This window comes from Arvicanthis niloticus, chromosome 12, assembly GCF_011762505.2.
Source record: "Arvicanthis niloticus isolate mArvNil1 chromosome 12, mArvNil1.pat.X, whole genome shotgun sequence".
In the NCBI taxonomy this organism is placed as follows: domain Eukaryota; kingdom Metazoa; phylum Chordata; class Mammalia; order Rodentia; family Muridae; genus Arvicanthis; species Arvicanthis niloticus.
This window is the reverse complement of record NC_047669.1, coordinates 18,157,572-18,181,039: the sequence shown is the minus strand read 5'-3', so window position 1 is coordinate 18,181,039 and position 23,468 is coordinate 18,157,572. Positions and strand designations below refer to the sequence as shown.

The 23,468-nt window shown below is 47.5% G+C and overlaps 1 protein-coding gene and 1 long non-coding RNA gene across 2 annotated transcripts; one reads left to right on the top strand and one right to left on the bottom strand.

Moving 5' to 3' along the window:
• Positions 1 to 1,180: 1,180 nt before the first annotated feature.
• On the bottom strand, positions 1,181 to 8,093 carry LOC143444041 (uncharacterized). Its single transcript, XR_013113555.1, has 3 exons — positions 7,461 to 8,093; positions 5,137 to 5,241; positions 1,181 to 2,586 (listed from the first exon to the last, which is right to left on the bottom strand). It is a non-coding gene; the product is annotated as an uncharacterized LOC143444041 (long non-coding RNA).
• A 340-nt stretch (positions 8,094 to 8,433) lies between these two features.
• On the top strand, positions 8,434 to 14,032 carry LOC143433999 (uncharacterized). Its single transcript, XM_076911169.1, has 3 exons — positions 8,434 to 8,493; positions 8,586 to 9,057; positions 9,715 to 14,032. The coding sequence occupies exons 1-3, from the start codon at positions 8,434 to 8,436 to the stop codon at positions 11,499 to 11,501; spliced, it is 2,319 nt and encodes a 772-aa protein (XP_076767284.1). The 3' UTR covers positions 11,502 to 14,032.
• Positions 14,033 to 23,468: the final 9,436 nt, after the last annotated feature.

Sequence of the window (23,468 nt, the reverse complement as noted above, 5' to 3'; positions counted from 1 at the left end):
ACTCTCACCTGGTATAGAAAAGTCTTCCATGAGCCAAGGAAATGGGTTACCAGGTAAAAGCACATGTGACTACGTTGCTGAACTGAGGTCAAGCCCTGGGATTACAAGGAAAGAGAGAACTAAATCCTATAAATTGTCCTTTGACCTCCACATGGATGCCATGGTATGCACATACATACATACACACATACACATATACATACATACACATACATACACATACATATACACATATACATACATACATACACATATACACATATACATACATACACATACATACACATACATATACACATATACATACATACATACATACACATATACACATATACATACATACACATACATACACATACATATACACATATACATACATACACATACATACTCACACATACATATACACATATACATACATACATACATACACACACATATACACATATACATACATACACATACATACTCACACATACATATACACATATACATACATACATACATACATACACATATACACATATACATACATACACATACATACTCACACATACATATACACATATACATACATACATACATACACATATATACATACATACACATACATACACATACATATACACATATACATACATACATACACACATACACATATATACATACATACACATACATACTCACACATACATATACACATATACATACATACATACACATATATACATACATACACATACATACTCACACATACATATACACATATACATACATACATACACATATATACACACATACACATATACATACATACACATACATACACATACATACACATACATATACACATATACATACATACATACATACATACACATATATACATACATACACATACATACTCACACATACATATACACATATACATACATACTTACACATATATACATACATACACACACACTAAACAAATAAACAAATGTAATAAAAATTCTCCTTGCTTGTTCACCCTTCTGTGTGCCCACTTTATTCTTGGAAGAAGACAAGAACCTGACAAGAGACTGTCTCATACCCTTTGTCCAGTTCTTCTCATGTGAAGACCCCCATATTCGGGAGACCCTTCCTCAAGTCTCAGGAAATCACGACCACCCAAAGATCACAAGAAACCATACATGGATGAAATCAGCAGAGGCTTTATTAGGGAAGTTAGCCGGCGGTCAAACCACAAGCTCTCTAGCTCCAAGAGCAAGGTTTGGCCTCGAATGTCGGGCTAAGGGGTCTTTTATAGCATGGGGTGGGGAAAGGAAGGCATTTTCGCTCAGTTATACATGATTGGTTGCATTTTCGCACGGTTACACATGATTGGTTGTTTTACAAATTTTGAACATAGCACTGGGAAGACCAAGGGAGGGAGGGGTAACCAAGAACAGTGGGACATTTCAGAGGAATCTAGCCCAAATGATCTAGAGTCATGTGAAAATCACTCTGCACACTCATTCTTCTCAAAAATGTGGTCTTACCAAGTCACTGTCCCCTATACCGTCATTACAAAATATTTCTCACTTCCTGAGTCACAGCCCCACCTAGATGGCTTGTATTTTTTATGGTCAGGAATGTGTCTTTCTGCCTTGGGCCTCTTCCACCCATAGGCGGGCCTACTGCCTGAGGCTTGATTCAGGGAGTAATGTTCTCCCATCCGGAATGTGCTCCGGGGAAGTGAAGGCCTGAAATCTTATTTTCAGTTCCTCGTTCTGGAATCTGCACTTTTCTGCGCAGGTCTAAAGGCAAAGAATCTACACATATTTCATAAAATGGCCTTTATAATTTTTCACTCTACACATGAAGGTCTCTATAGACATGAACATGCCACTTTCCATGACTCATAGGACAGTTTTCCCTGAGGTTCATTGCTTCCTGTTCCCACCATGGCCTTCCAGAAAAGTGTGGCTGGGCTTAGAACCAGTGACCACCACACTTATAAACTGTCACGCAGCAGCTATGTGTCAGCAACTTCAGCTTTCCAAAATCCCTCAGAGAAGCCCATTTTCCAGACAAATGTAAAACATTACATTTTCAAAGGCACTGGAACTATTTTCTATAAATATAATCATTTGGAGCTAATATCCACACACACACACCCATCTTTAAAATAATAAAGATATTTTAAGACTTGTACATTACAACCTTTTCTGTGAGAAATGCCATTTGGGGAAACATGGACTTGGCAAATAAATTCAGAAAAGCACACTCTGCCTCACCAGGAAGCTGTAGTCCCCTGGCAGTCAGGGTATCTTTCCTGGAACATAGTTGTGGACAATAAACAGTTGCCTACAAGACCAGTCCAGGGACGCATCCGGAGGGGTGGTGTGTGGGACAGCATCCTTGAGACGGACTCTTCAGTTGTCACGCAGATCCCAAGATGCTGCTGCAGGCTTCCGTGGTCCCGAGGCTGAGGCTGTGCCCTTGTGTCTAATCTCGTCGTCTGCACCTTCCAGCAGTTAGACCTCTGGCTTCAGTTCTAGGCTCCCTCCATGGAGAAGCTGAAGAAGGAGCAGGGTCATCCTCTGTATTCACCAGCTTTGCCTTTGTTAGAAATTTGGTGAATAGGAAACAGATTGCTTCAGCTGACTTGCTCTAATTTCATTGTCTACCTTATTGCTTTCAGACTCCCAAAGGTCTTCTAGCCCAGGCAGCCCTGGAGTAAATCTCTCTACATTTGTTCTTTCTGCGTGCAGCTTAGTTACCCTACACAACTCTAGCTTCCTGTTGGCTTTACTGAACTCAAAGCATGACTATCTTAAGTTTTATACGAATATTAAATTAACATTCCCTATGCAAGCAAAACCTATAATCATTAATTTGGGTTATGTTTAAAACAGTGATTTCCATCTATGGCTGCACATTGATAAAATCACAGAAGCTTTATAGAAATTCCCATGCCGGAGGCCCACGCCTCAAAAATCTATTTTAATTGATTTGGAGTGGGGCCTGAGCATTGATTTTTTTTTTAAATCTCCCTGCTGAATCTAATTGCAGCCAGGATCCAGAAGCATTGTTCAGAACGATGCCTGAGGAGTGTGTTAATTTGGTTGAGAGGAAGACAGTCGGAATTGCCTGGCTTGTTTTGTCAGCTCTCAGCCCCAGATCTGGAGAGGAACAAAAGCCAAAATCACAGTGCAGTTATGTAAGGTGTGGGGGGCAAGCCACTTCTCAAACGGCATGTATATTTCATCCAGGGCAATCGGAAACAGTGATGTAGAAGTACCGGGCGGAAAACTAACTGTGTGCCTTTTAACTGTAAAGCCCAATGATATTAGGTAATAACCAGTCTTTGAACAGAACAAGTAGGGGACAATATTTAAAAAAAAAAAAAAAAAAAAAAGTAGAATTCTCAAACTAACCTGCACTGAAAACGCCTTCGTGCTTCTAGAATACCAGCTTCTAATAAGCCCCATAACACAGATTTATGTTGCCTTGAAGGCAACATCACTCCAGTGAATTATGATGACTTAGAGAGGCAAATCCATCTTTCGCCCTCTGGGAGCAGAATTTCTGGCTCAGGGTGTCTGAGGCAGGCAGGGGGTGGGGAACACAATTCAGATAGCACAGGAGACAGAACAAAGGACAACCACTGAGCAGGCAATTCTGAGCTCCTTTAATGTTAGCAGAGGCTGGGACTCATCACTGCTCAGCAGGATTTCCAGGCCCTACCAATGGCCTAGAACCTTTGTTTTCTCTTCCCTGGGAAAGACTGGCCCCTTAGCTCACTGGCTGCATTAGAGCTTAAGCTGTGTTTCCCCCCCACCCCCACCCCCACCCCCACCATTATGAAGGAGACAAACTCTTTTCAAAACTTAGAGGACAGCTAAGGGAGATTCCGCCTCTTTAGAGGACGTCATTAAACATATGGTGCCTCAGGGGATGAGACCATTAACTGACAGGAGCCCTGAGGAGGGATTAGCTGGCAGAAGAGAAGGCATCAGGATGGATATGGGACGTGCTGCCAGAGAAAGGCACTGGTGCTTGGGAATCCAGCTCAGCTCTAATTGGCGGGTTTAAAAAACAGTCATCTTTAAGCTACATCAGAGGGAGGGGTTAGGGATTTCCCTGAGGAATGGAAGGCAATAAACTCATAGACTGAATTCAAACATTCTTCCGAATTCAGTGGACATTTTTTTTGGGGGGGCCAATACCCCCTCAAGGAAGAGCCTCAAGAATGCTGGCTGCCAGGCGCAGGGTGTCACCTGTTCCCACGTTTTCTAGAAGCTGACATTTAGGGCTTGAACAGAGCCTTCTTTACAACCAAATGCCAGTGTGAGGAAACGCCTAACTGACCTGGGTAGGCACTTGATATTTTCTGAAGGGCCCCCCAAAAATTGACTTTGACCTTTACCAAGCTCTGTCCTAGCTTCCTGGTGGAAGGGGAATCCCCAGACTAGTCGTGGTTCCCTAGTGTGCCAGAAATAGAAGCCTGGATGCTCGGTGATGCCTGCTCTCCCTCTCCAGGGTCTGTGAGATGACAACAAACAGGGTGGAAGCTTTTGTGACGGAAGCCAGGAGATTCTAGCAGGCAGGGTGTTTTGTGTTCCAGAAAAGGTAGGCACCAGCATCTTCAGAGCTGAATCCTGGGGAGTCTATTCCCACCCCTATTAGTTCTTAAGAAATCCGACCACAGCTCAGAACAGACCACTCCAGACCACGCGGTTCCAAGGGGGAGGAGGTTCATTCAGGGGATAGGGCAAAGGTGGGGAGAGGAAGGTGGAAGAGATAAGAGAGAAGAGAAGTAGAGGCCGGCCATGACCACGTGGAGACAGAGGAAGGTGGGGGAGGGGACAGAGAGGCAAGAGGGTAAGAGAGAGAGTAAGAGAGAGAGGAGGGGGCAAGCAGCCCCTTTTATAGTGGATCAGGCCTACCTGGCGGTTGCCAGGTAACTGTGGGGAGGAACATACCTGGCTATTGCCAGGTAACTGGGGAGGTGGAGTTTAGACAGAATACTAACAACCCCCACTCCCCACGGTCCTTGTACAATGGTTTCACATAAACAGCTAACTACATGCTAAAGACTGATTTCAATTCCTTTACCGGATTAGCCAAATACAAGTGTTGATTATGCACAAGTCTATATATCTCTACCTGCAATCACCTCCTTCTGCATCCGACATCTGCATTAAAATGGCACTCCTGCTGTGTTCCACGAGCTGTGTCCTCCAGGAACGTTGCTTGCCTTGCTGCCTTGGGCTTAAAAGAAAATTTTATGGGTCCCATGAATTATAGATTCTTTTTCCCTAGCCTGAGTAGCTAAAGTTGCCCCTCTGGTTTGCCAACCAGAGGCCAGTTAATCCGTAAACAAAGAATGCAGAGTTACAGGACAATGGGCTACCGAGGCATCCCAGGAATGAAGATAAGAGATAAACATCTGCCTGCAGGAACTGCTCCCCGCCCCCATGGACCGGTTTGGCCAGATGTTCAAAAATTGGAAAACAACCAATCGTGTGCACCCGCGCGAAAGTTTCTCCTTTTCCCCACCCCGAGCTTATATAAACCCTAAACCCTGGAGCCACGAGGTTGATGCCCCTGTCTCCCACATTGAGACACGTGTCGGCCCGGAACGTTCCGCCATTAAACTACCTCGTGTTCTTGCAGCAAGTTGGTCTTCCGTGTGTCCTTTGGGTGCGCGCCATCCTGTGACTCGAGTGGGGTCCCCTTTGGGGGCTTCCCGAGCCTTACATCTTGGTGCATGGGCCGGGAAGCTCGTCCGGGGTTTGCGTGATCACCTAGGACCTCTGAAGACCTCTTGGAGGTGGGTTTAAGTCTGTGTGTCTGTGTGTCTGTGTGTCTGTGTGTCTGTGTGTCTGTGTGTCTGTGAGTGAGGTGTATTTGAGTACGGTGTTTGGGTGTGGATTCTGGATTCTGGCTCTGGTTTAGGTTCTGACAGCTGCCGTTGTGAGACCGTGAGGTCCAATGGTCTGAGGCTGAAAAATCTGGGAGACGTCCCAAGTGGTAGGGAGTCAGGATAGCCTGACTGCCCATTTTTTTGAATGAAGGAGACGAAGCACTCCTCCTACAGGGGAAGGTAAGAGGACCTGCCCCATCGGAACTTGCATTTGGCTGACTATATAAGACTAAACGTGGGCGAGTGTGTTTGGCGGTGATAGGGGTTTGTGTTCTTATCCTGTTTTTGTGATAGGATTTTGCGTTCTTATTTGTTTTTGTGCTAGGGTCTTGTGTTCTTATCCTGTTTTTGTGATAGGGTTTTGTGTTCTTATCCTGTTTTTGTGCTAGGGTCTTGTGTTCCTATCCGGATTTTGCGTTTTCTGGTGGACAAGATGGGACAGGCTGTGACAACCCCTTTGTCTTTGTCTATGGACCATTGGTCGAATGTTAGGGACAGAGGACGCTTATTGTCAATAGTTGTAAAAAAGGGGCCTTGGCGGACCCTTTGCACCTCTGAGTGGCCAACTTTCAATGTGGGATGGCCACCTCGAGGGACTTTTGATTTACCCACCATTAGAGCCGTTAATGAAGTTAAGGAAGTTGTTTTTCAGGAAGGATCAGGGTCGCATCCAGATCATCAACCATACATCACCGTGTGGGAAAACTTGGCTCGTTATCCACCCCCGTGGGTCGAGCCTTTCCTCCCACCTCGCCAACCAAGCTCCCAGGTCTTGGCTGTGCGAGAGGGCTCCACAGAAGGAAGACCGAAACCACGTCAGAATGAAGAAGGCGAGCCCAGCACCCCGCCGGTGTCCGTCTCAAAGATATACCCTGATGTAGAAGAACCCCCTGAATGGCCCACTCCCCTGCCCCCACCTTACCCCTCAGCTCCCCAACCTGCACCCCTGCCCTCAGTCCCCGAACTGGCCCCAGCCTCGGGGGCCACAGGGGGGCCCTCAGCAGGTACTAGGAGCCGACGTGGAGCCACTCCTGTAGGACCTGACTCCACCGTGGCGCTGCCCCTTAGGGCCGTTGGGCCGCTCCCAACTGGCGAGAACGAGCTGCAGCTCCTGCAGTATTGGCCTTTTTCCTCCTCTGATCTCTATAATTGGAAAGTTAACCATCCCCCTTTTCCAGAAAATCCTGCAGGACTCACAGGCCTGATAGAGTCCCTGATGTTTTCCCACCAACCCACGTGGGATGACTGTCAGCAGCTCCTACAGACACTGTTCACTACCGAAGAGAGGGAGAGGATTCTCCTTGAGGCTCGGAAAAATATCCGAGATAATCAAGGACGCCCCGCCACTCAGGCTGCTATAGACGAGGGGTTTCCCTTGACCCGTCCTCCGTGGGATTACCACACGGCAACAGGTAGGGAATGGCTGTCCATTTACCGCCGGGCTCTCGTGGCTGGTCTCAGGGGTGCAGCGAGAAAACCCACCAATTTGGCAAAGGTAAGAGAGGTTATGCAAGGAGCGAATGAACCCCCCTCTGTGTTCCTAGAGAGGCTCATGGAGGCTTACCGTAGGTACACTCCTTTTGACCCTATGTCAGAGGGGCAGCGAGCTTCTGTAATCATGGCTTTCATTGGGCAGTCCGCCCCGGACATTAAAAGGAGGTTACAGCATATTGAGGGATTGCAAGATTATACTATCAGAGATGTGGTGAAGGAGGCTGAGAAAGTGTATCATAAGAGAGAGACAGAGAAAGAGAAACAGGAGAGAGAAAAGAAAGAAAGGGCTGAGGATGAAGATAGAAGGGAAAAGAGACAAGAAGAGAATCTAACAAGGATACTGGCCGCAGTGGTAGGAGAAGGAAGGCGTCAGGGAACTGGTAGGGCTAGACAGACAGGGAACCTGGGTGACGGCAGAAGGCAGGGGCCAAGGAGACCCAAAAGAGACCAGCTGTTACTAGAGAGAGATCAGTGTGCATACTGCAAAGAGAAGGGCCATTGGGCCCGAGAGTGTCCTAAAAAAAAAGAGACCAAAGTGCTGTCCTTAGATAATGAAGATTAGGGAAGTCAGGGTTCGGTTCCCCTCTCCGAGCCTAGGGTAACTCTGAAAATAGAGGGGACCCCTATAGATTTCTTGGTGGACACGGGAGCAGAATATTCTGTGCTTAAAAAACCTCTGGGAAAGATACAAGATAAAAAGACGCTGGTGATTGGGGCTACAGGACAAAAACCGTATCCGTGGACTACTTCTCGTACAGTGGATCTTGGAAGAAACCAGGTATCCCACTCATTTTTAGTAATACCAGAGTGCCCTACGCCCTTACTGGGCAGAGACTTGTTAACCAAATTAAAGGCCCAGATAAAATTTGCCCCCTCTGGACCGGAACTGTCATGGGAAACTGAGACACCCCAAACGTTAATATTGTCCCTTCAGCTAGAAGAAGAATACCGGCTATACCAAGAGAGAGAGAAGCCCCCCCGAGGAGCTTCAGGAATGGTTACTTCAATTTCCTCAGGCGTGGGCTGAGACAGGGGGCACGGGAATGGCTAGACAGGCCCCCCCTGTGGTGATTGAGCTCAAGTCTGGAGCCACCCCCATTGGGGTCCGACAGTACCCCATGAGCAAGGAAGCCAGAGAGGGCATACACCCCCACATTAAGAGACTGTTAGAACAGGGGATTTTAGTCCCTTGCAGGTCCCCTTGGAACACCCCCTTATTGCCAGTAAAAAAAACACGGGGACAAACGACTATCGTCCGGTACAGGATCTTAGGGAAGTCAACAAGAGGATACAAGATGTCCACCCTACAGTGCCCAACCCCTACAACTTGCTCAGTACATTGCCACCCACTCGAACCTGGTATACCGTCTTAGATTTAAAAGATGCCTTCTTCTGTCTGAGGTTACATCCAAACAGCCAGCCCCTGTTTGCTTTCGAGTGGCGGGATCCTGAGAGTGGGAGAACCGGACAACTCACGTGGACAAGGTTACCCCAAGGATTCAAAAACTCCCCAACACTGTTCGATGAAGCTCTATACCGGGACCTTGCCCCCTTCCGCGCTAATAACCCGCAGGTGACTCTTATCATTTATATTGATGACATTTTGCTGGCCACAGAGACCCGAGAAGATTGCGAACTGGGGACTCAGAAGATCCTGGCTGAGTTAGGTGAGTTGGGGTATCGGGTCTCTGCTAAGAAAGCACAGCTATGTCGAACTGAGGTGACATACTTGGGATATACCCTAAAAAATGGACAGTGGTGGCTCACAGAAGCCAGAAAACGGACAGTCACACAAATCCCAACCCCAACCACCCCTCGCCAGGTAAGGGAATTCCTGGGGACCGCGGGATTTTGTAGGCTTTGGATTCCAGGATTCGCCACTTTGGCAGCCCCATTATATCCCTTGACAAAAGAAAAAGGGAAGTTCATCTGGACAAAAGAACGCCAGGTGGCTTTCGAAACTCTTAAAAAGACACTGCTACAGGCCCCTGCCCTAGCACTGCCAGATTTAAGCAAGCCTTTTACCCTATATATTGATGAGAGAAAGGGGGTTGCCAGAGGGGTCCTCACCCAAGCTCTAGGACCTTGGAAGCGTCCGGTGGCTTATCTGTCAAAAAAACTAGATCCTGTGGCTAGCTGATGGCCCTCTTGCCTGCAAGCGATAGCTGCAACAGCCACACTGATAAAAGATGCTGATAAGCTAACTCTGGGCCAGAAAGTGACAGTTGTGGCCCCCCATGCCCTCGAAAACATCATCAGACAACCGCCAGACCGCTGGATAACCAACGCTAGAATCACCCATTACCAGAGCTTGTTACTAACAGAGCGAGTGACTTTTGCTCCACCTGCCGTCCTCAACCCCGCTACCCTGCTACCTGAAGCCGATGAGACCCCAGTACATCAGTGTGAGGAGATACTGGCTGAAGAAGCAGGGACCCGGTCAGATTTGACCGACCAGCCGTGGCCTGGGGCGGAGACCTGGTTCACCGACAGAAGTAGCTTCGTGAAAGAAGGTAAGCGAAGGGCTGGGGCAGCGGTAGTAGATGGAAGGACTGTCATTTGGGCTAGCAGCCTGCCGGAAGGAACTTCGGCGCAAAAAGCAGAACTTATTGCTCTGATCCAAGCCCTAAAACTGGCAGAAGGGAAGTCTGTAAACATTTATACTGATAGCCGATACGCTTTTGCAACAGCCCATGTTCATGGGGCAATTTACAGACAGCGTGGGTTGCTGACGTCTGCTGGCAGAGACATTAAAAATAAAAAGGAGATTCTTGATTTACTAGAGGCTATCCACTTGCCACGAAAGGTGGCAATCATCCACTGCCCAGGACACCAGAAGGGGACTGGCCCTATTGAAAAGGGAAACCAGATGGCAGATCAGATGGCTAAAGAGGCGGCACAAGGACCAATGACTCTTATAGCCAAAGTGGGGTCCTGCCAGAATGAGAGGGCCCTGGAAAAGAGAGTCCTCACAGAAGAAGAGGGGCTAGAATACCTGACCAGTATGCACCGCCTCACCCACCTGGGGGCCAGAAAAATGATAGAACTATCCAACAAATCCCCTTACCACATTCCTAGGCTCCAAAAGACAGCCGAAGATCTGGTAAGAAACTGCAGGGCGTGTGCCCTCACTAATGCCGGATCCAGCAGGCATAGTGGGGGAAAGCGCCTACGGGGAGATCGACCTGGAACTTATTGGGAGGTCGATTTCACAGAAGTCAAACCTGCCCGATACGGCAACAAATATCTTCTAGTTTTCGTAGATGTTTTCTCAGGGTGGGTTGAAACATTTCCCACTAAGAAAGAAACAGCAAATGTAGTGGCCAAGAAGATACTGGAAGACATCCTTCCCCGATTTGGAGTACCTAAGGTAATTGGGTCAGACAATGGGCCTGCCTTCGTCGCCCAGGTAAGTCAGGGACTGGCCAGACAACTGGGGATAAATTGGAAGTTACATTGTGCTTACCGACCCCAGAGCTCAGGACAGGTAGAAAGAATGAATAGAACTATTAAAGAGACCCTTACGAAATTATCGATTGAGACCGGTGGGATTGACTGGACAGCCCTTCTCTCCCTAACCCTGTTCCGGGTCCGGAACACACCCGGACCTTTGGGACTAACACCCTTTGAGATACTCTTTGGTGCACCTCCGCCTCTGTTTGAAACCCTAGATAGTGTGACACGCCCTGATGACAATAATTTTATACCTTCCACCCACCTTTTAGCCCATTTAAAGGCCCTTGAGACGATCAGGAGAGATATTTGGGAACAGCTGAAAGACACTTACACCGCCGGAGACCCTGCAGTTCCCCATCAGTTTGAGATTGGAGACGCTGTCCTGGTACGGAGACACCGGGCGGGAAATCTCGAGCCGCGCTGGAAAGGACCCTACCTGGTACTGTTGACAACTCCAACCGCCATTAAGGTGGAAGGGATCCCCACCTGGGTTCATGCTTCACATGTCAAAAGGGCCCCTCCTGAAACTAGTCCAGATGAGTGGTTTTTGAAAAAGACTAATAATCCTCTTAAGTTGCGTTTATGTCGTAAATGCAACCCTGAGTCAGGACAGCAACCCCCATGCCCCGATGCGACAAACCTGGGAGGTGATTAATGAAGAAGAAAACGTTGTGTGGTCAATTACTGCTATACATCCTCCATGGACTTGGTGGCCAGATCTTACGCCTGATATCTGTAAGTTAGCAGCCGGATTGCTTACCTGGGATCTTCCAGACCACACAGACCTAACTAAACCACCCGCTGAAAGACAGTGTGTTCCTAACGGGATAGGAGACACACTTGGGTGCTCAGGACAATTCTACTGGGCTAATCTCCGGTCCTCAGGATTTTATGTTTGCCCTGGTCAGGGCCACAATCGGAAGCTCCGACACAAGTGTGTGGGGACCTCTGATTTTTATTGCGCTACATGGGGATGTGAAACTACCGGTGAGGCCTACTGGAATCCTACTTCCACATGGGACTTGATTACGGTAAAGAGGAACAGCAGCTATGATAAGTCCAACCAAGGAGAGAGAGAGATAGTTCTAAATATCCTGAGAATGGGTGCGGATTTGAAAATAGTCCCAATGGAGCCTGTAAAAACAGCTACTGCAACCCCATAGTTATAAGATTCACTAATGCAGGGAAACGAGACCATCGAAGTTGGCTTAAGGGAAACAACTGGGGATTGCGTATAGATGCTGCTGGAAAAGACCCTGGGTTAATTTTTAAAATTAAGTTGACCCTAGAAACCCCCTCTCCAACACCTATGGGACCTAACAAAGTCCTTCTTGCTCAGGGGCCCCCTCCAAAGTCCCTTACTCAAACACCAGTGCAACCTGCGCCAGTGACTGCTGGTCCTTATTATTTTACCCCCTCACAAGGCCCCAAGATCTTGACCACACCACCCGATCCTTCGACAGGACAGAGACTATTTAATTTGGTCGTTGGAGCCTTCCACGCTCTAAATAATACAAGCCCAGACTCTACTGAATCTTGCTGGCTATGTTTAGCAATAACACCCCCATACTATGAGGGAATCGCCATGAACGGTGCCTTTAATAACACCACTTCCCATCACTCCTGCACTTGGGGAACTGAGAGAAAACTAACTCTAACTGAAGTATCGGGGTCAGGTTCAGGACTCTGCCTAGGTACCCCACCTGCCTCCCACAGACATCTGTGTAATCAGACAGTCTCTCGTCCTAAAACATCTATCACCTATTATTTGGTACCAGGGCCCAACCGATGGTGGGCTTGCAGTACAGGACTCACCCCTTGTGTGTCTACAAGTGTATTCGAACCAACTACAGACTTTTGTGTGCTTGTGCAGCTGGTACCCAGAATTTATTATCATGCTGTGGGTAGTTTCGAAGATAAATTCGATATTAGGCCAAAGATATACAAGAGAGAGCCAGTTTCCCTCACCTTAGCCATCTTACTGGGTGCAGGCATTACTGCTGGCATAGGAACAGGAGCTGCCGCACTGGCCACCGGCCAGCAAGGCCTTAATGCTCTCAGTACTGCTATTGATGAAGACCTAAAAATACTAGAAAAATCTGTTTCCAACTTAGAAAAATCTTTATCATCGCTATCAGAAGTAGTGCTCCAAAACAGACAAGGGCTCGATTTGTTGTTTTTAAAAAATAGTGGACTGTGTGCAGCCCTTAAAGAAGAGTGTTGCTTTTATGCTGACCGTACTGGAGTAGTCAGAGACTCGATGCAGAGGCTTAGAGAAAGACTAGATAAGAGACAAAAAGATCGAGATGCCCAACAGGGCTGGTTCGAGTCCTGGTTCTCACGATCTCCCTAGATGACTACCTTGTTTTCTGCCTTAGCTGGACCGGTGATGATAATTTGCTTAATTTTGATTTTCGGCCCATGTGTGATAAATAGAGTTATGACCATCGTCAAAAATAGAGTTGATGCTGTCCAATTAATGGTGTTGAGACTACAGTGCCAACCACAGGAAGATCCTGATAAGGTAGAAAACGATTTTTAGAGCCTAGGCTAGATATTTTAAGGTTAAAATTATTCAGGAGAGGGAGAGGGAAAATAAAAGAAAATTTTATGGGTCCCATGAATTATAGATTCTTTTTCCCTAGCCTGAGTAGCTAAAGTTGCCCCTCTGGTTTGCCAACCAGAGGCCAGTTAATCCGTAAACAAAGAATGCAGAGTTACAGGACAATGGGCTACCGAGGCATCCCAGGAATGAAGATAAGAGATAAACATCTGCCTGCAGGAACTGCTCCCCGCCCCCATGGACCGGTTTGGCCAGATGTTCAAAAATTGGAAAACAACCAATCGTGTGCACCCGCGCGAAAGTTTCTCCTTTTCCCCACCCCGAGCTTATATAAACCCTAAACCCTGGAGCCACAAGGTCGATGCCCCTGTTTCCCACATTGAGACACGTGTCGGCCCGGAACGTTCCGCCATTAAACTACCTCGTGTTCTTGCAGCAAGTTGGTCTTCCGTGTGTCCTTTGGGTGCGCGCCATCCTGTGACTCGAGTGGGGTCCCCTTTGGGGGCTTCCCGAGCCTTACAGGCTCCTCTGCAGCCAGCTGCACTCGCCCATTGCTCACTCTCCCGGTGGAAGGCTCTCGGCTCTCGAAGACTTCTGTCATGTCTGTGCGTTCCCTCTCTAGAAAGCACTGAAAGCAAAAACTCTAGGTCAAAGTCTCCAGGAAAGAGATGTCAGGGAACCATGAGGTAAAGTTGAAACCCGTTAAAACATTCACGGCAGCTCCTTTGCCTCCCCATATCTCCTTATTTCCCACCTCCTCAAAGTGGATAACTACTGTGGGGAGTGGGGGAGGGAGGCAGAGGATTGGGAGAGGAGTCTTTGATTTTGAATTGGCTCTGCGGCCTGTGGCCATTCCTTCTCTTTTCCTCAGCCTCAGTTTCTCTGCCATTAAGTGGAAAAAGTAGGCTGGATTTCTGTCTCCCTTCCAACTCTAGCACTTTATAGTTGTATGCATTTCATACAGCTATCACAATTGGAGAAGAGGCGCTGTTCCCGGGGTTTGTTGGGCGGAGCACATAGCATATGATGCTCCAGGTCCTAAGTTTACTCACCAGCCTTGGAGGCCTTTCGGGAATTTCATCTTTAAAACATTTAGCATCTTAAGTACCAGACCGCAGCTGCACAAAATGGAACATCTCCTTAGGAAATGGACAGAGCATCCCTGGAACCGGGGAAAGCATTGCCTCAGACAAAAAGGACTTTTCCAGTGGGCACAGAAATCAGCAGTATTGTGTCTGCTGGTGCTGTCTGTCCAGATGGTTCTGGATGAATCCTGCCTACTCAGATCCTTGGCTCTGAGCAGTTCTTTTCCACCTGATGTTGGTCTTAATGATGAATGTAGGTTGTCTGAGTCTTCTGGCCTCAGCTGCCCCAGAAACCAGGCTTAGGGACCACTTCCAAGTTCATCTGTGGACTGTCTGGCTTTTATATGCATCTTCCAGAGGCAAAAGCTCATAAAATGCTGTCTCTGCACTTAGTCTTAGAGATCAGCACGCTGTTCTTGTTGGATGCCCTATGTGTCCAGGGGCAGAATGTGCCAGGTGGGGTTGCAGAGAGGTCAAGGGGAGGGCATCCTGGAGTCCTGAAGGGTGACAGTTAAAGTAAAATTTCTGCTACCCTCTTGAGGTAGGTGTTTTCACCCCATCAGCCAGCCTGCCAGCCCGCTAGCTCAATGACCTGCAAATACCCACTAGAAGCCCAGGACTGGGAATGAATAAACATTGTTTTATTTTTATTTATTTATTTTTACCATGTCAAAGAACAATAAAAAGCCCTAACCTCTTTGGGGGCAGAGCCGAACTAACTGGCCAGCTTCCTAGAGTTTCTCACTTTCAGAAATCTGAGACTTAGAGTCACATTTATTCCTTGAGCAATATTTAGAGTTGCTGAGAAAGGGCTGCATGTGTCTGAGTGAAGTCCTGTGAGCATCTTTTAAGAGTGGCCCCAGCCCTTGCCTATAGCAGCACTGACTGCTTCCCTGAGCATCCCAGGCTAGACCAAGTGTAAATTTTCCAGTTTAATGATGTCAGGGCTCACTCACTAAACTGAAAATAGCTTTTTTCCTTTCAGAGGCCACTACAGAGAAGGCTGAGTTGATTTAGTGATTGAGTTCTGGCGATAGGATCTCACTTGTATTAAAGGCTCATAGCACTTACCACACCTAGCTGGAATTTTCCGTAGGAAATTTCACTAAAATAAAGTAGAAAATAAACAAAACATATGACAGAACCTGTAGCGTACAGATTTTTAAATAAGATGTAAAACACATGTGTAGAAAGACTAAGGTGCCGGGCGGTGGTGGCGCACGCCTTTAATCCTAGCACTTGGGAGGCAGAGGCAGGCGGATTTCTGAGTTTGAGGCCAGCCTGGTCTACAGAGTGAGTTCCAGGACAGCCAGGGCCACACAGAGAAACCCTGTCTCAAAAAAAAAAAAAAAAAAAAAAAAAAAAAAAAGAAAGACTAAGGCATGAGTTTTAAGGCTCTATAAAACCTAGTACTGTGCTATGTGATGAGGTAGCCACCAGCCTCTTGTTTGTGAGCATCTATCTGAGATGTGGTTAATATGACTTCAGGTTCTATAAGGATAAATGACACACTGAACTTTGACAATCTACTACAAATGGATGGGGGAGGGGAGCTGGCCAGATGCCTCAACAGGTAAAGGCACTTACCACCAAGCCTGATAGCCTGGGTTCAACTCCCAGGACCCACATGGTGGAAGGAGAGAACTGATTCCCACAAGCTGTCCTATCACACTCAGGCTGTGGCACACAATACACACACACACACACACACACACACACACACACACACACACATGCTGCAAATCACAATCCATTCTTAAAAGTCCTCTATAACATCATACTATTATTGCATGGCTGAGATTATGTTTGGGAGTAAATAAGTACAATATTAGAGTTACTTTTATCCCCTCCTCACCCTGTCTTTAAGGTAGCTATGAAAAGGTTATGATTTCTGGGGTGACACAGATTAAATTCCTATTGGACAGCCCTAATCTAGATAAACTGAGTTAACATTTTAGTGTTCTTTCCCCATTTGTTTGTATAGATTTGAGAAGTTCAGCTTCAGATTAAAAGCCTAAGTGTGACTCTTCAGGGCTACCATAGACAATTACAAAGGCTGATAGGGCAGACAACGTGGAAGGTGGCCCTCTACCCAGTCTTTGGGACTGAAGCATGGCACAGTCATCTCTGGAAAGAGTTAAGTACAGGTGTAAAGGGGTCTTGGTTTTGGTTGAAGCGCTGGCTGGAAAGCCCGGAGACCCAACAGGTGTCCATTGCCTGTAAGGGACAGGCATCTATTCCGCCTCGCTCCCAGAATCCAGGCCCCGCCCAAAGAGCATAGGTAGAGGGCGTGACTATAGGCCTCAGGCCCTAGAGAGATTTACATACTAATGAGATGCCTGAAGGCCAGAGGGCGGAGCCAATTAAGCATTCTTCCCCAGTCCCTCCTCCCTTTCTGCCTCCATATTTAACTCAGGTATGCTCAGTTTCACAGGGGTGCGCATCCAGATTCAACCATCATCTGTCATGCCAATAAAGCCGTTTTGGAAACCCAAGGACTTTCTTGTGTCATTGGGGCCGCACCATGAGGAACCATGGAGAAGGCCTTTAATGACCTGCTGTAGCCACAGCCACCGTGCCTAACTTCCCGCCTGGAGGAACTTTCAGTGTTTCCAGCCACCCTACCCACATACAGAGGACTTTTTTATCCCCACCCCAGAGTCCTGCCAGGGACTTTGGTTAGGGAGTCTTAGTAGTGAGATGTCCCTAGTGTCTATGTTGACCCACCTGCCACTCAGTGATGCACCGTAGCATAGAGGATAAAGAGAAATGTGTGTCTCCTCCACACCCCTTCCTGCTGGTACCCCACAGTAAGGCACAGTGGGCATCTCTGTGAGCACCACTGTGGGCATTGCTGTTGTTGCTGTTTTCACTTGGGTTAATGGTTGCCATCATTCCCAACTCTGACCTCTTGCATCTCAGTGGTCTGTTCCATTCCAGCTCAGCTGTCACAGACAGTACTTTTAAAAAACAAAGAGAGCCAGGCAGTGGTGGCACACACCTTTAATCCCAGCACTAGGGAGGCAGAGGCAAGCAGATTTCTGAGTTTGAGGTCAGCCTGGTCTACAGAGTGAGTTCTAGAACAGCCAGGGCTACACAGAGAAACCCTGTCTCAAAAAACAAACCAAAAACAAAACAAAAAACAAACAAACAAACAAACAAACAAAAAGCAAGAATCACACTGACACCCGGTTTACACAGCCTGTCCCAGTTTATGGTCTTTTGACTTAGAATTATTTAACTTTATGATGGTGCAAAAAGCGTGCCCACTCAACCATCCTGTCTCTTCTTCTCGGGGGAGCATTCAGTTAATTACTGGGATTTGGGATTTGGATTGTCCCCAAAGGGCAATGTGTTTAAGGCTTAGCCTTATTTTTAAACCATGATGTTATTGGAGGGCCATGGAACCATTAAGAGTTGGGATCTAATGAGGGGGATGGCTTAAAGTCATTGGAGAGATACCTTTAATGGGGAGGGCAGTGAGACCCCAGCCCCTTCCTCTTTCTTTCTTTTCCTCTTTGTCTACAAGATGAGTGAAGTGGTCTATCCTACTACCACAGGCACAAGAGCAACAGGCCAATTGATCCTGGATTGGAACCTCCCAAGCCATGATCCCCAGATAAGTGCTTTTCTTGGTAAGTTGGTCATCTCAGGTATTTGTCAGGGACAGGAAGCTGATTATCAGAGTATGCAATACTCCGTGACAAGATGGGCTCAGCATTTGGTGGTTTTTTTCACTGTCAGCTACTGGAAGTGTTCAGAGCCTGTTTAAGACAGGGTGTTTTAAGCAAAGACATTTGGTAGGTACCCAATGCACTTTTATCTTAGGATATTTTCAACCTACTGTAACAATGGAGTCATCACCATGGGACTCCATTTCGAGTGCAAGGACACTCCCAGCTGTCAGTAAGGGCCTCCACAGGAGAGAAATGCCCTGTAATTAGGATGATTCTGGAGTGTTCTCCCGTGTGTGTGTGTGTGTGTGTGTGTGTGTGTGTGTGTGTGTGTGTGTGTGTGTTAGCGCTCAGTCCCATGGTCTTGCACATGCAAGGCAAGGCAAGGCAAGGCAAGGCAAAGACTCTATCTCTGAGGTTCATCTCTGGTCATGGCTGACTTGTAACAAGGACAGGTTAGAATATGGAGTATAGGATAGCCCAAAGCAGAGCTTGGGACCCCAGGACTAGTGACAGTGGGGAACAGGGGAGGGACCATTTGCCAGAACCAGAAAGGAGAGAGCTGTGCAGAGCCAGGATGCTCTGAGAGGAAGGGAACAATCTAAGGCTAATATCACAGGGGTAGAGTTGGAGAAGTAAACCCCAGAGTCTTCCCTCCTTTCTTCTAACTGATGAGACTCTCCCAAGAACCCATGGGTCCTGCCGCTGAAGTTCTCATCAAAGCAGAGGACAGAGTGTGACCAGGGAGCATCCAGAGAGGCAAAGGTGACTGCACTTTATCAACACACTGCTGTCTTCAGTCGCCAACAGGCCTGCCCTCTGACTTACAGAGACTGTATGGGTACAGTTTATAGGATGCCAGCCCCAGTTCCCCAGCCCTGTCTGGGTTTCTGGCCTGGGAGAGGGCAATTTGGAGGCTCCGTCTGCTGGTGTGTGCTGTCTGTATATGTATGAATGGTGGTACTCTCAAAGCTCCTGTCTTACCAGCCCTGAGGCTCCACTCTAGGGCCTCTGTGCCTCTGGTCTTACAGAGCTGGTTCACCATATCATCGGACTATTTCCTTTGAATCTTGTGCTCATTCTTACTAACCCCAGTGTCTTCTTTATCTCACCTTATTCCTCTGCCTGTCTTCTCTCGGCACTGTTTCTCCTTGCTAGCCAGTCCCACGTGTCTGGTGTCCTTGAGGGGGGTGTTGGATCCCTAAGGAGGGCATTTGGAGTGATCCCTGCGCTATGATGTCTAGTCTGAGGAGATCCCTCTGGGACGAACTCTCTCCCCTTAAATAAATTTTCAGTTGTACAGTTCAGTCTTACTGGAAAATTCAGGATGTACCCAGGCTAAACACACTAGAGCTGAAGGCCTGGGCAATGGCAGGGAGAAGGCTGTGCGTGAGAAAAGAGGTTGTTATCCTCTCCTTCCATACCTACTTGTTAGGGCAAGGGGCACCAGGGTCCCGCAGAGACCAGGCCTTAAGGGCTAGCCGGAGGACCTGTGCTCAGACACAGGCCAAGATACTTGACAAGGGAAAAGATGCGTAAGAGAGAGCCACGGAAACATCAAGTAACGAAAGCATCATGCGGAGGACGTAGCGAGCACAGAGAGCCATGTTAAAGGACAGGACACAGTCTGCTTTATATGTTTTATTTTATTTTACCACTCAGAGACGACAATTTGAATATAAGCAGCCAAAGAGATTGTCTGAAGGGACACGGACTGTGTCCTTGTTGAAGCTCTAGAAATGCAGAGAGACTGTGTCTTTCCAGAGCCAACGGCAAGAGTTAGCAGGCCTTGGGAGTACAACAGGAATCTTTCCAGTACTGTGTCTGATACCAAATGGGCAACGGCCCTATGATGTCATCAAGCATGATATGGCTAACTGGTTATTAGTGTCTGGCCCCTGACCTGACCGTACCATGCACCAGAAACACCTCCATGCTCCTCTATTCATTCCTTTGTGTTACAGACTGTTACATAGCCCCTTGCTCTTTGCCTGCACAGTGTTAGGCACCAAGAGAGCTGGGCATGGTGATATCAAGGTTTGAACCACTGTGGATTGAATAGTCAAGTGCATGGGGAAACCAGTAGGCACATTGGTAAGTCTCCAATGCATGTAAGGGCAATGAAGTGGAGGTGCTGAGGAGAGTGAGTGAGGGTGGAGAGGAAGAGAGGGAAGACTGGTCTAAGTGGAGGGCTGAGAAAAAGGCCCAAGAAGAAGACCCAGAACACCCTGTTAGTGGCCTTTCTTGTTACAATGCAAAAATACCCATTAGACACACATGAGAGTGAGGAGGGATTTGTTCACTCTTGGTTTCAGAGTTCAGTCATGATTTCCTGACTCCATGTTCTTGGGCAGAACACGGCATGTCTGAGGAGATTGTTCACCTTATAGAGGGCAGGAAGCAGAGAGAGAGGAGAATACAGGAACATACAAAACCTTCAAGGGCCCACTTCAGTGATCCCCCTCCTCCAACCAAGGGGCCCACTTCCTAAAAGTTTGTAGAACTTCCCAAAATAATTCCAACAGCTGGGGACCATACATTCAACACGAGCCTGCAGGGTTATTTATATTTAAGCTATAACATTCCACAGGGCCAGTGACAGAATTCAACAAGTCTATTTTCTTCCCGCCCATCCCCCTCCCTTTCTTTTGCTCCCTGCCCCGCCCCCTTCTTCCTCCCTGGTCCCTTCTCTTTTTGCTTTGAAGGAATTTCACTATTGAGCCCAAGTTGGCCTTATGATTTTCCTGCTTCAGTCTCCCAAGTGTTAGGACTTTAGGTATGCACTATCACAACTGCTTGGCAAATATACCTTGACTAGTATCCTTTAATGAGAACAGAATATGTAAATTGATATAAAGATATACTAATCTAAGCTGTGTTGGGGTCCGTAAATTGCTGAAAAATGGTATCCCAGGCTCAAATAATATGTAAACGTGAAGAATATTTACTCCTGCATGCAGGGGCCCAATCCCACTGGGATGGAGGGACCCCAACTGATTTTGAACATTCAGTTTTAAAGCCAAAAAAGGAACATTAGGGAGGGGAGGTGATCTATATCTTGATTGGTGGGTTCGACTCTGGGCATCCGGGTGATGCTATGATTCTTCTTGCTTCATGCCAAGGGACAGTTAGTGACTTTCCTCTTGGCTGTAGGCTTGGTTAACTGTCCTTTTACACTCCGGGGAGGGGTCCCTTTTACAAAAGCCTGCTGTTGTTCCAGTAACTGACTTGCCCAACTCTGGGACGTAGAAACTCAAGCCTGGTCTCCTGAGTTTACAGCCTGTCATGGAGTCAGCCTGGCTCAGGCCAATTCACTCCTTTCAGCTGGGTGTGGTGGAACACACTTTTGATCCCAGCACTTGGAAGGCAGAGTCAGGCAGAGTCAGGCAGAGTCAGGCAGAGTCAGGCAGAGTCAGGCAGAGTTCTGTGAGTTTGAGGCCAGTCCGGTCTATGTGCTCATTTGAGTATAGGGCTGCATAGTGAGATCTGGTCTCAGAGAGAAAAAGAGAGAGAAAGAGAGAGAGAAAGAGAGAGAGAGAGGAGAAAAACAAGCACACACACACACACATACAACACACAAACAAAAAACAAAAGAACAAACAAAAAGCCTTCCATTTGGAATACTGTCTCAGTCGATGTTTTCCAAAGAAAATGGAGCTGACATTCGAGAGGAATTGATATCTGTGGAAAGATCCTTGGGTCAGGATTCCAAGTCTCCCTGCCAAGATGACAGAGAGACTACCACGGGCAGCTCGGGGCCTCTGAAGTGCCGCTGGGTGAGAACCTGGAGAGCCTGCCCCACCGAGCCGCTGGCTTGGAGGCCTTGGCTTGTTTCTGCCTGACCTCAACCTAGAGTGCAGTAGCTTTGTCTCCTGTCCTTTGGAAGCTGCTTCCCTGGGATGGGACTCCATGCTCCACCCATTCCCAAACCCTCCCTTTTCCAATTTCCAGCAAAATATTTTCTCTTACAGCAGAACTGACTGGCGAGATTCAGCTTCAACCACTGGTGTGCCCAGGGGAATCTGGATATAGCACAGTAAACTCTTAAAAGACACTCACCCCTTATTTTCTAGCTCATCCCCATGAAATGGAGCCCTCTGATCTTCCCACTCCAACCACTACTGGGCCCTCTGAGAGCCTGTTATTAAGGATGCTCTCCTGGCACAGTAACCTCTAGCAGAAAGAATGTATGATGACAGCATGCCCACAGATGCTGTCTCAATGTCAGAACATGGAAGGGATGCCCCGGCTACAAGCAACCTGAACTTCCTGTGGACCTAACAGGATGCCTGAGACACAGCCAAGGACACAGGAACAGATGGCTCAGCTTGTGCAGTGCTTGCTGAGCAAGCATGAGGACCTGAGTTCGGACACCAAGCACGAATATAAATTCGGGACACTACTGGCTTCCCTGGAACCCCAGGGAAGAGGACAGGACAGGCAGATCCCTGGAGTTTCCTGGCCAGCCAGTCTAGCCAATCAGCAAGGTCCAAATTTGGTGAGAAACCCAGTCTCAGGAAATAAGATGGAGAGTGATAGAAGTTGCCGTACACTGGCCTTTGCCCTGCCCACAACATGTATGTACATGGGACACATACACACATGAAGTCAAAGCAGGACCTAGGAGGCTCTGGGTTCAATTCCTACCACAGCAGGGAGAACAACAAACAAGCAAACAAACACACAAACAGCAAGGCAAATCAACAGCAAGAATGTCAAAGTCTGGTTGCCCCATTATGGGTTTGTCTGATGTCCCTGGTGTCTTCTGTCTCCTGTGCTCTCTCTGGTTCTCCTCACCTGTGACAGACACCTGTGTCTACTCAACAACAGAACAATAAATGCATGAGCACTTAGACTACCTTGTCTCAAATTGCCAGAGGTTGACTCCCCTGCCTACACATTCTTGGATAGTGAGACCAAGGTTGTAAATATTTGTCCTAATGTTTCCTTCTCTGCTCAGCTGAAGCTGTCCCAGGAGTGCTGTCCCATTACATCCAGCTAGGCTTCTCCAGTCTGCTGTGAGTTGGAAGAATCCTAACAGTTGGTTCCTCACAGGTTACTTTCCATCCTCCCAGTCCAGAGGCCTGCCTTAAACACATCAGGGCCTGGTGCAGTAACAGTGTTTCATTTGTGGCTGTCTTACAACAAGGAAAAGCTTGTCTCTCGTGTGTGTGTGTGTGTGTGTGTGTGTGTGTGTGTGTGTGTGTGTGTGTGAGAGAGAGAGAGAGAGAGAGAGAGAGAGAGAGAGAGAGAGAGAGAGCACACCCCAAGGATATGTTTGTAGAGCCAGGTACAGTGAG

What these genes read in the sequence shown, in the direction of transcription:
- LOC143433999 (XM_076911169.1), top strand. Translation starts at nt 8,434, where the DNA reads ATGGCTAGACAGGCCCCCCCTGTGGTGATTGAGCTCAAGTCTGGAGCC. An exon ending in CTGGAGCCACCCCCATTGGG is followed by an intron (nt 8,494 to 8,585) that starts GTCCGACAGTAC and finishes AGTCCCTTGCAG; the next exon opens with GTCCCCTTGGAACACCCCCT. An exon ending in GAAGATCCTGGCTGAGTTAG is followed by an intron (nt 9,058 to 9,714) that starts GTGAGTTGGGGT and finishes TGTTACTAACAG; the next exon opens with AGCGAGTGACTTTTGCTCCA.